Below are 12,108 nucleotides of genomic sequence, written 5' to 3'. Positions count from 1 at the left end.
AATAACAATTTGTTTGATTAACCTCGGAAGCAATATGTCTCTCATGATGAAGACCATTTAGAGGTCCAAAGATTATTTCAAAGAATTACTACGACTGGGTCCAAACTCAATGTAACAGTCGGTATAATACCATTACAAACAGGGCTACAACAGTGAGGATTAGGGCAAGACGTGCTCTCCCACAAGCGCGCTGCTAATGTGGTTACTAAGCTATTAATTCCCTGATAAAAGCTACTAGTACCAGGTGAATTCATATGGACCAAAAAGGAAGGAAAAAATGATGGCCTCCACTTCTACTTCACAAACAGTACCAGTTTACCCTAGAAAAAACGGGGGAAGGGGAGGGATAAACGCAATGTAACTTCACTAAAAGAAAGATTAACACTTGTAATTGAAATATAAGTCGGACGTTTGTCACCATCTCAAGACTCAGTTGGCAGCCTTGTAAATATCCAAAAGACTTTAAAGTGGCAGCATTGCCGTAAATGTCTAATAGATGGGGATGAATTATCCCAAAGTAAATTTACAGGTTTCACCGCGCCATCCCAAGCTGATACTTCATGCAAGGAATGCAAGCGATCAGACTTCTGTGAAATGAGTTTTCTCACTTAAGTTTGATGGTGATCCTTCCCACAGCTCTGCTAGCTCCTTTCTCATCCACGAAATCACAATTATGGGCCCCAAAGTTGATGGTACCTATTTTAGTCAATCCAAGATAGGCAGAAAACAGTGTTGGGACCAGATAAGATCATGCTTGTTGTGGGAACAAAAGTGCTTAAACCACCATAAGAGGAGATCCTCAAAAAGTAAGAGATTTGTAAAAGATAGACATGAATAAACTACTAATAACTTGTCATTAAGTTCTAGATTTATGCAAGTAGTTAGTCGTATACTTTTTGTTGGAGTCCACAGAGCAAAAACTCGTCTCTGGCTAGTAATTCATCAGCATTGAACTCAACATAGTGTCACTCGTGTCTTAACATGGCTCTCCAAGGACTAACTAGCACTCCTGGACTTTAAACACCAAGTATCTATTGGACAAGATATGTGCAATGTAAACTCTTTCTGTAGAAAGCAAAGGAGCAAATCTTAGGCATCTTGTAAGAGCCATACCCAAGACCCACATTGACGATGGTTGGACACCACCGCAATGCTGTGAGAGAGCCACTTGTGACGCTCGTTTCACTGTATTGGAAAAGAATGCACGCTTCCAATTTCTGGCTAATTCTAAAGTGCTTCTCTAGTCTGTAGGAAGAAACCCTTGTTGAAGTTCCCACTAAAGAAAGGAAACAAAATTCTGCCTACGTGATTTTCGCAAAGCATGCCCCGACCAAGCCTAGTTACCGGAGGAGAGTTGTGATAGGTTGATAACCACGGTAAAAATAGTGATATTATAATTAGTCCTCTTGTTATGGTGGTGTAGTATCAAATAAGCAAGGCATTCTGTTATAGTATCACGTGAGTTTCAGGGAGTATAAGCTAGGTTTTCACACACAATTAAGTGGTGCAAAACAGATAGCCCCACAGATCAGTATCTGGATATGGTGCTAAATAAAAAATGATTCCTGCATCTTATTGACTTATGGAAGTAAAAAAAGCTATCCAAGAGAACGGAGTTCGAATAGGTAGTTGGAAAATAGAATTGACAGGAAAGTCAAATTAGTTTATACCTTAAAGAGGACGAGAGCTGATTTTACGTGTCAATGAGAGACGAAAAGGACAGATAAAGGCTTGACATAGTGGCAACAAGATATGAATTACGGAATTATGGGACACAATAAAAGCAGGAACGGAGTGCGAATCATTGTAGAACTAGGACTTCAGATAAACTTGTAGAAGTAAGGAGAATGGACCAAAGGATTATCTTGTTACGACTAGTATGGTGAAAAGAGACAATCAACAATCAACATCATTAGTACAACTGCTCCACAAATAGGATTAACGAGGAAACTAAACCTAAATACCGGAACAATATTGTTACATTGATCCAAATGCACATTTAGGTAGACCTCCAAATGCATCAATCCTTAGGCGCGATACTATGATAATTGATATTACAAAAAAGAGAGGATAAGATAGGCCTGAAATTATATGCAAGGAAGTCGTCTCCAAAAAACCCAACAGTCTTAAAATCCATACAGATTTACATAAAACAGGACATAATGGAAACATAGGATCCATATAAGCAATAGTAATTCCTTAGGAAGAAGGCTTAGCCGTAAGATTCGTTAGGATTCGTGTTCGTTAGAAGTCCTTCTAGTTCGGTTATATAGTTTTAAATCAAGAGGGAGAAGTCTGAGATAGAATCTCCTTTTAGAGAACCCATAATTATCTAGAAAAACAAATTATTTAGAATCTGAATGATGTGACCTAAATAGAGCGGAATGGATATAAAGGATTCATACAACCGATTCTTGATTTAAAATAAAAAGGATTCATACAACCGATTCTTGATTTAAAATAAAAAGGATTCATACAACCAATCAAACTAGTTAGACGTAGCTAATGAATGTATACATTGATCCAATAAATCTCAAAACACTAATACATCTTTACCAGGATCTGAATGGACGTGTAGATGGGTAGATATAATGACAATCTTGACCGTGAAAGAACTTTTCTTAAAATAAGAAAATTAATTTATGATTTGGCTTTAACTACCACCTACACTTTTAATAAATAAAATGAGTAACAACCCCCATCAGAGACTAGTACGATTCAATTCAACAGTTTGTTCGTAGGGGTTTGATTGTGTCGTAGCTCTATAATTTGGATTAAGTTTAGATGAGCTACATTGCTGATATTGATCCCCAAAAAAAAGACGTATTAGAAAATGAAATTGTGATCGGTTTCTAGTGGGGTATTTGAAAGAAATAGATTAATTAGTAGATTGTGTCTCACACAGATATCTTTAATAATTCATGTCATATCCAAAAATAAATATATAAAAAGCTAGACAATCATGAGAAAAAAGTTCTTACAACTACGAAAATTACAACAACCTCAATGGACATACACTATGTCAGTGAATTTTTTATATAACTCCGACACAAATTTTACGAACGGAAGCTCTTATTTTCATATTTCTCATTGATTACCTTAATTCTGAATCTATTTCATTTTGAGAGTAAACCTAACCATAACCAATAGACTTCAAACTTACCAAAAAATTACCGAGGCCTAAGCATGAGACTTGAAGCTAAAATAGATATCATGTAAAGGAAATGACAACTCGCATCAACAAGGTAGTAAGTGAAGTTTTAGGTGTGTCAAAAGACCTGGGACCTCAATAACAAGAACGGTGGTGGTAGAATTAAGAGGTGCAAAAAGTATTAGTGCATGTCCTCGGGAGTCCTTTTATTTTGATCAGAGACTTCTAGGATGTTTACGAATAAGAATGAGTTTTAGAAAACCTCTACTATGGAAAAAACCCTTCATTTCCCAAATCTGTGTACCTTTATGCCGTTTTCGACACTAACAACCAGCCAGAACTGTGGTTTGTCTTACTTGGCTTACTCTTAAAAACCCCACAAAGTGAAGAAGACTTGCGCCAGTAAATGGGAGGGCTAAGTTGAGCTTCATGCAAAAATAGCAGATCAAAATAACATACCAAGTATAGAAGTGCTGGTTGAGGCGAGTGGGTCAAAATACCAGCTGATAAGGCAGTAACCAGTCCAACAGAATATCCTGATAGGGCATACCATATGTACTTAAACCCCTTTGGAGATGATATATCCTCCTTTGGAAGTGGTATATCCAAGATGCTTCCGGAGTCCCTGCTCTTTCTATGGTCAAAACAGAAAACTAATGCTAAAAGCATAGAGGGAATAGCCTGAAAATACATATGACAAATGAAAGCTTAGTCCACGTCAAATTGTTTTAACAACAAAGTAATGACAGTATCACATCCAGAAGGAATAATCACAAACAAAAGAATCTGTAGGATCAACTTCATGTGATCACTCAACACGTTATAACGTAAATGTGTATACATGTATATGCACTCATCCTTAGCTACCAAATATTGAATGTCAGGAAACTACCTCTGAAAGCAATTTCTTTTTTGATGATGGTGGTGTCCGGGCCAACTTGTGTGCACCTCGACTATTCCACCAGGTACCTGCTATTACAAACCAACACAGGTACCGGGCAACTCGGATAACTCTGCCCACCACCAAGGCTTAGGCAGATGGAAAGAATGCACCTAGTGTTTTTGCTCTGACACAGGTGCACAAAAATCCAGGAATTAGGGAAAAAGAAAAGAGAGGTCGTGAGATTTTAAACCTGGTTCATTTTTGGTTCACTGTCAGCATAAATATTCTCTGCACAAACACAATTATTACTAGACAAACCTGTAGTGTGTTGTTTGGTGGTGAAAGTTGCATGGCACAATGTAGGATTAGGGAGAAAAGTTATATTGATCTTATCCCAATTTATGACATACTAATATTTATTTGCGGCATCTCCCAATATGTTTGACACACTAATAATGATAATTCAATTTTATATAACTTCCACAAATTTAAAACTACTACTTTCAATACTTTAGCCACAAGCAAAGTAATACACTTAATCGATTATACTATGTAGACACTAAATGTGTATCATATAGTATAGAAAGGAGCAAGTATGCACTTTGTTGCATTTGCATACACTACCTTGCAGTTGCATAAACAAAACCAGTAAAAACTGTCTTGAGGAACTATCTTAAATTGACGTCGTACTTGTGGCAGTAAATTTGAACCCCCTCCTCCTCCCAAAAAATAATAAAATGAAAAGAAAGAAAAAAAGAAATAGTGAAGAGTAAAGAAGTAAGTCAACAAGAAGCTAAATTTACTTATGACCAAGAAACTAAGAAAAGAGAGTGACAATGAGGAAGAAGGTACACACAACCCAACAACACAACAAAATAAGTCCAAATTTGCGCCCCCCCCCCCAATGCCAATATTAAAACCCCTGCCAGAAACAGGTGAATCATTTCTCTTGCTAGTCTTGTTTGCACCCCAAAGATTCACTTAACCAACAGAAAAGTATCTGAAATCCCAAGGCTCTAAGCAGTTTACACTGCTCTAGTCATATTGCATCCCACTTTCTCAATACACCTCTGAGTAAGCACTACATTGCCGTAGCTCTATACTGAAAAGGGTCCTGTTGTTCATCACACCACCGAACTCATCTAGACTTTTGGCAACTGCAATGCATGGTTCAACTACACACAATTTTCTTATATTCCCTTTTACTTAAATATTATGTTGTTGAGTGTGTGAATGAAGAGGATTACTGCCTGAAACATGAAACTTTGTGCCTGAACTGGATATGGTTCAACTATGCATAACTACTGATGTCTTTAGTTGTAAACAAAGATCTTTTGGGGAATTTTGGGAATTTCAAGCATCAATATGCAAATATCTTTTTATCAATGAGGAAAACTCCGGTCACTGAGAAGAATTGAAGTGTTCCATTTTGTGCCTCCCCCTCTAACAAAAATAAGGTGCAAAACAAGAGCAGTATAGAGGGAGATATTGACTAACACATGTACTTGTTTCATAAAAAGGAAACATATTTACCATGTCACCAAGACCCAGCATCATGAAGTCAGCAGCAGCATTTCCACGCACTACACCACCCAATAGATTTCTAGGGAACACAATCTTGACAGGCAACTCTAGTTTTTTGGTTATCATCCGCAATCCTGGAAGGCTCAAACTATTAGCCACCGTGTGTATAGGATTGGATGCTTGCTGAGTTGCCACAGACACCATGACGTTTGCGCCAAAGAATCTCTCGGAATAGAAAACCCAAAATATGTCATACACAAACAAGCAGACAAGGAGCATTGCACATATCTTAATGTTAGGAAGGCGTACATGGCTCACAAAAGCAATACAAAGAGAGATGCCCAACAAATTATTCAGTATCCAATGCCCAGTGACAAGCCACGCTATTACCGTGCCAACACATAGCAACATCAAAAGCCCTTGGATCCTAGTAAACGGCTTGGAACAACATCGAGATACAAAAGGGTCAGCTAAACCGAACTGAGACTTGATTTGGGCAATATAAGGGAATAGGCAAAAGTAAAGAGACGATGCCGAGGCAACTGCAGTAAACGCTGTAAGGATTTGTGAGACAGAAGAGAACAAATAGAACATCATAAGCAAGCTGCATGAGCTCACTATCGGGATCATAAGAGCCTGAGACCTGTCTAAGGTGATTGATGCTTCAGATAAATCACGATTTTTCTCCATCTCCTTGCCATAGTTTAGAGCTCGGAATGCAGATCCATATGACACAGCTATGGCAGTCAGAATAAGAGCAACGGGTGCTGGTTCAAGCAAATAAGCTAACTTCCACAAAGGCTCCATCTTTTTAACAAAGTTTCACACTTTTCCTAATTCTGCCTGTAAACGCTTCTTTTTCAGAACTAATAACGTTAAAAATCAAACACTTTTCCTTGTTTCATGAACTCAAAGATACTTTGTAGAAATTCAATAGCCTGAAAGGACAAAAAATTAAACTGATGAAATTTCATTCGGCATTATCAGTATAAGTCAGTGCCAGAAAGTTCATAATTTGCACAAACCAATCCATATATTATTTTTATATTTTTAATAAAAAGGTCCATAGATTCATTTCAACATAGCTTCATTAACAAGATGAAATAAACTTTATCTGATAACACGTAATCGGCACCGACAACTACACTTTCGGTTATTCAATCAACTAAAGGCAAAAGAATACCCCATGAACAGAGGTTTGATGATAATAATTCTGAAAATGTAATGACTTATATAAAAAATAAAAATAAAAATACAAATTGGGGTTTTCTTTTACAGTGAATTCAGGAGATCTTTCTAATGTGGACTTACCTTGGACTAGAAGAATTTGACTGAACTCGTCTTTGTAAACAAAACCCCAAAATTCCCCTTCTTTATCGAACGTGTTTCGAGTTTCGACAGTGAAGACAGCTCTGATTTCGAAACGATTCAGTGAATCAAGTGACTTGCTATGGTGAATGAACGGGAATATCTTTAGTGCCCAATTTAGCAATTGGGCTCATCTACTTGGGACATATTGTACAATGACCCTGTAAAAAGAAATATCTGTCATATTAGCCAGCGTATTCATGCCTTTCCAATTTTTGGCTGAATCTCTTGCTAAGCTATATAAATAATAATAATGATGATGATTATAATGGGAATGAATATTTATAATCATTTAAAAGATACATTTAATTATAACCAATTTTATTTTTATCCTACAGAATAAATTAATGTTTAAATTCTATTTTTAGAAAATGATTCCATGAGACCTTTATGGGATAAGAGAATACCATAAATTTGTAGTACTTTATAATAATTATTATTTTATTTTGTAACCCGTAAATAAAAAAGATAAAATCTTTAAATTAGTCCATGAGATATTAAATATCTTCATGTCACATTCTGAAAAGGTTGAGTGTATAAGATGATTTTCGTCTGCAAAAAATATGTAATAAAAATTTAGTCCATAGTTCAAGGGGTAACTTATTTATTTTGTCATAAAAGGTAAAGTCTTTAAAATAACCCATGAGAAATTAAATATCTTCATCTCATATGCTAATTCAGCGATAAGTTATGCAACTTCTATTTAATCTATATTATTATTATTAAAGCATGAATACAATGTCAGTTTACAAAAATAACTTTATAATATTAAGCATAATAACTCATAATAAAAAGATATAACCAGAATTCTAGATATTAGTCTTATAATCCTATTAGTTTTATGACATAATACTACACGTTAGAAATTCTACATGATTGCCTTTGGGAATCCTATTAGAATAATTACTTTCGGGTTGTCTAATTCATATAAAATTGAACATGTAAATATCTTTAGTCATGTAATCCTATTACTTTTATGATATACTTCTTAAAAATTCCTATTACTAATTTAATTTGAAAACGTATTATAATATCTTATTACTAATTTAATTTGAGAATGTATTATATTGTCCAAATCCATTTAGAAAAAATGAGAGTGTCACGACCCGGACTTCCCACCCTCGGGAGTCATGATGACGCCTACTCGTGAAAGCTAGGCAAGCCGAGCGTTATAGATTTTATTATCCTTTTTCTTAACCTTTTAACAATTTTAAATCAACATACGATCAACAACGGAATAATAAAAATAATAAAAGAAATGCGGAAGACGAAGTCTGATAGTTTAACCAAATGCTAGTGCGAAAATCCAAAATACAACTCTACCCAGAACAAGTGTCACAATATCACGAACCATCTACGAATACTACAAACAATGGCCTGAAAAGAAAGATACAAGTCTATCTCTAAAGTAAATGAAAACAGAATATAAAAGATAGAAGCGGACGTCTACAGGACTACCTCGGGTCTCCACTGAAGGTAGCAACCTCGCTATGGTCCAAAAGCTCCGGTACCGAGATCTGCACACAGTGCAGAGTGTAGTATCATCATAACCAACTCTAAGTGTTGGTAAGTGTCGAGCCTAAACTTGGCGAAGTAGTGACGAGGTTAGGACAAGACTACCAAATAAACATGTGCAGTTAAAGCATATACGGCAAGTAATAATAACGGAAACTAGCAGTTAAAGATGGGAAGGGGGACATGGTGCGGGGAATATCAAGTACCAACAGAATCTCAGGCGAAAAGCATAAATACCATCTAAAATATCTCATCAGTAAGAATAAGGAAACAGTAACGAATCAATGTCCACTCTTATTCTTTATTATTGCGGCGCGCAACCCAATCCAAATCATATAACACTGTTGCAGCGTGCAACCCGACCCAAATCATAGAATACTGTTGCGTCGTGCAACCCGATCCAACTCATATATCATTGTTGCGGCGTGCAACCCGACCCCTCATGTCCTCTCTTATTACTCCTTGTTGCGACGTGCAAACCGATCCCATATAATATTGTTGCGGCGTGCAACCCGATCCCAATATACAAATCAGCACCAATCACAAAAGAATCCCGGCAAGGGAACAATAAGGAAACAATAATATCCCGGCAAGGGAATCAATAACAAGAATAAACACATTCCGGCAAGGGAACCAACAGTAAGAATTAAATATGTCCCGGCAAGGGAATCGTTTATAACCAAACTTGTACCAACAATTAACTTCACAAATAAAACCTCAACTGGAGTCAATGCTCAACAATAAATAAATACCATGAAGATAATCATAATTCTTGCCCAACACGGAGAATCAACAAGTTAGGCATTTGTAGTACTTATTAAGAAACACAACAATTACAGTTTAAGACTCACGGGCATGCTTGAAAACGACGTGTAGATACTCGTCACCACACATATATGTCGTACACTACACAACACATAGCAAATAAAGCACAATACTTATTCCCTCAAGCTAAGGTTAGACCAAACACTTACCTCAAACTTCCACGGCCAACTCAAGCCTCAAACACCGCTTTTCCTTTAGAATTCGCCCCAATTTACTTGTATCTAGCCCAAATTAATTTAACAACATTAATAAATGCTAAAGAATTCATACCCAATGCTTAATTATAAGTTTTTTTATTATTTGCCCCAAAAAATAAAAAATCGACCCCGGGCCCGCTTGGTCAAAACTCAAGGTTCGGACCAAAACCCGATTACCCATTCACCCACGAGCCAGAATATGCAATTAGTTTCGAAATTCGACATCAAAACGAGGTCTAAATTTCAATTATTCAAAAAGCCCTAACTCTACCCAAATTCCCAATTCCTACCATGAAAATTCTAGATTTTTGATTAAAAAGTGATGAAAAACGTTGGGTAATTGAAAGAGTAAAGTTTAGAACTGATTACCAACACTTTGGGGATGAATTTGTGTGAAGAAAATCGCCTCTAGGTCTTGGTAGTTTTAAAATATGATAAAAATGAGTTCTGCCCGTTTTTGGTTTTGTTTAAAAGACTGGGCAGGCCTTCTTCGCGTTCGCGAAGGGCCTGCCGCGTTCGCGAAAAGCAACCTTCCTCAGGCTTACGCGATCACGAAAACTCCTATGCATTCGCGAAGGGTAAGCCCCATGTCCGTCGTGTTCCCGGACAACAGTACGCGTTCGTGTAGAAGAAATGACAAATTCCTAGCCTACCTCCATTCTACACTACGCGTTCGCGTGATATCGGTCGCGTTCGCGATGAGCAACCCCCCAGTGCTCTGCGTTCGTGACTGTGGCTATGCGTTCGCAATGGACAAAACCCTTCCCAACCCAGCTTGTACTTCGTGTTCGCTTGAGCTGCATCGCGAACGCGAAGAACAACACATCAGTACACCATAAGCAGCAAAACAACAGAAAATCCTAAGTCCAAAACACCCCGAAACCTATCCGAACCCTCGGGGATCCAAACCAAACATGCATACTAACTCAAAAATATCATATGGACTTACTCATGCGATCAAATCGCCAAATTAACATCTTTAACAACGAATTTAGCATCAAAATCAAAGAAAAATCTCAAGAACTCTTAAGTTCAATTTTTAACAACCGAGGGTCCGATTCACGTCATATCAAGACCGTTTCTAACTAAATTTTATAGGCTCAACTTAAATACCATATAAAACCTGTACTGGGCTCCGGAACCAAAATACAGGCTCGATACCATCAAATTCATACACATTAAAATTTCCAAAAACTCTTATAATTTTAGTTAAACAATTTTCTTCAAAATTTCATTTCTCAAACTTGGGACCTCGGAATTCAATTTCGGGCATACGCCCAAGTCCCATATTTTTCTACGGACCCTCCGGGATCGTCAAATCATGGGTCCTGGTCCGTACCCAAAATGTTGACCGAAGTCAACTTAAATTCAATTTTAAAGGCCAAATTAGTATTTTTATCAAATTTTCACATAAAAACGTTTCGAATATATGCCGGACAATGCTCGCAAATCGAAGTGATACAAAAGAAGGTTTTTAAGGTCTCGGAATACAGAATTTACTTGTAAATCAAGTGATGACCTTTTGGGTCATCATAGAGAGCCAATATTAAAATCAGAAATACAATATTAATATTTCAAAATAGCCTAAAATATTAAACGTAAGAACTCATAGGGAAAAATATAACTGCAATAACCTATTTTTTGACTATAATACCTTCTATGCTAATTTTTAATATTTAAAATTAATAAATTTTTGTCTATTAAATTCTCATTACAAAAATGTAGGAAGGTTTATTAAAATCAATTTCATAAGAATCTTTCGTATTGGAAATACGTTACCACTACATAATGTCCAATACGAAGAAAAAATAAAAATAATATTAAATGGACTGCATAAAGAGTTGAAATTGAAAAAAAAAACACCCCCACGATACCATATTTTATATTATATTTGAACTATTTCCTACTCAAATAATATATTTTTTATCATTTTCGTGTAATATTAAAAAATACCCAATTATTAAACTACAACTAAAAAATATTTAATAATATAAATGTGTGAGAAAGAGAAAAAATAGTTGGTAAGAGTCAATACCACTAATGATTCTACAAATATAAAGATCTAAAAGTGAAATGTCATATCAATCTTTTACTCTTTGAAAACAAAATTTATGGTGGATAAAATTATAATTAAGATTAATAGCCTGTTTGGCCAAGCTTCTTTTTGGCCAAAAATGCTTCTTAAAAATTGAGGTGTTTGACCAAGCTTTTGGAAGGAAAAAAAGTGCTTTTGAGGAGAAGCAGAAGCAGTTTTGGAGAAGCAGAAAAAAGTAGTTTCTCTCCAAAAGCACTTTTTTGAGAAGCACTTTTGAGAAAAATACACTTAGAAGTAGTTTTTTAAAGTTTGGTCAAACACTAATTGCAGCTCAGAAGTGCTTTTCAAACTAATTAGCCAAACACAAACTATTTCTCACCAAAAGTACTTTTGAGAAAAATACTTTTGAAAAAAAACACTTCTCAAAATAAGCTGATTTTTACAGCTTGGCCAAACGGGCTATAAATATTCAAAACAAGAGATGAACTAATAATAAGATCTAAATCAACATAGAATAAATTATTTTTATGTTAAAACCAAATAATTAAATTTTTTAATTAATTATTTAGCAAGAGAATCCAATTCAATTATTTTTTAAATTTATCATATG

At 35.8% G+C, this 12,108-nt stretch overlaps 1 protein-coding gene across 1 annotated transcript; it reads right to left on the bottom strand.

The window, feature by feature from the left end:
* Positions 1–362: 362 nt before the first annotated feature.
* On the bottom strand, positions 363–7,128 carry LOC107814809 (signal peptide peptidase-like 1). Its single transcript, XM_016640267.2, has 4 exons — positions 6,870–7,128; positions 5,568–6,496; positions 3,611–3,832; positions 363–696 (listed from the first exon to the last, which is right to left on the bottom strand). Exons 2-4 carry the CDS (start codon positions 6,363–6,365, stop codon positions 580–582), a joined length of 1,137 nt encoding a protein of 378 aa, XP_016495753.1. The 5' UTR covers positions 6,366–6,496; positions 6,870–7,128; the 3' UTR covers positions 363–579.
* Between the last annotated feature and the right edge of the window lie 4,980 nt (positions 7,129–12,108).

The sequence above is a fragment of the Nicotiana tabacum genome, chromosome 6, assembly GCF_000715075.1.
Source record: "Nicotiana tabacum cultivar K326 chromosome 6, ASM71507v2, whole genome shotgun sequence".
NCBI lineage: Eukaryota > Viridiplantae > Streptophyta > Magnoliopsida > Solanales > Solanaceae > Nicotiana > Nicotiana tabacum.
The sequence above is the reverse complement of the archived record's forward strand: the minus strand, read 5'-3'. Positions and strand labels throughout refer to the sequence as shown.

Excerpts from the sequence above, each read along its gene's own strand:
- LOC107814809 (XM_016640267.2), bottom strand. The coding sequence starts at position 6,365 with ATGGAGCCTTTGTGGAAGTTAGCTTATTTGCTTGAACCAGCACCCGTT. Across the intron at positions 3,833-5,567 it reads TGCTGGGTCTTGGTGACATG|GCTATTCCCTCTATGCTTTT; the intron begins GTAAATATGTTT and ends ATGTATTTTCAG. Across the intron at positions 697-3,610 it reads AACCAGCACTTCTATACTTG|GTACCATCAACTTTGGGGCC; the intron begins GTATGTTATTTT and ends TGACTAAAATAG.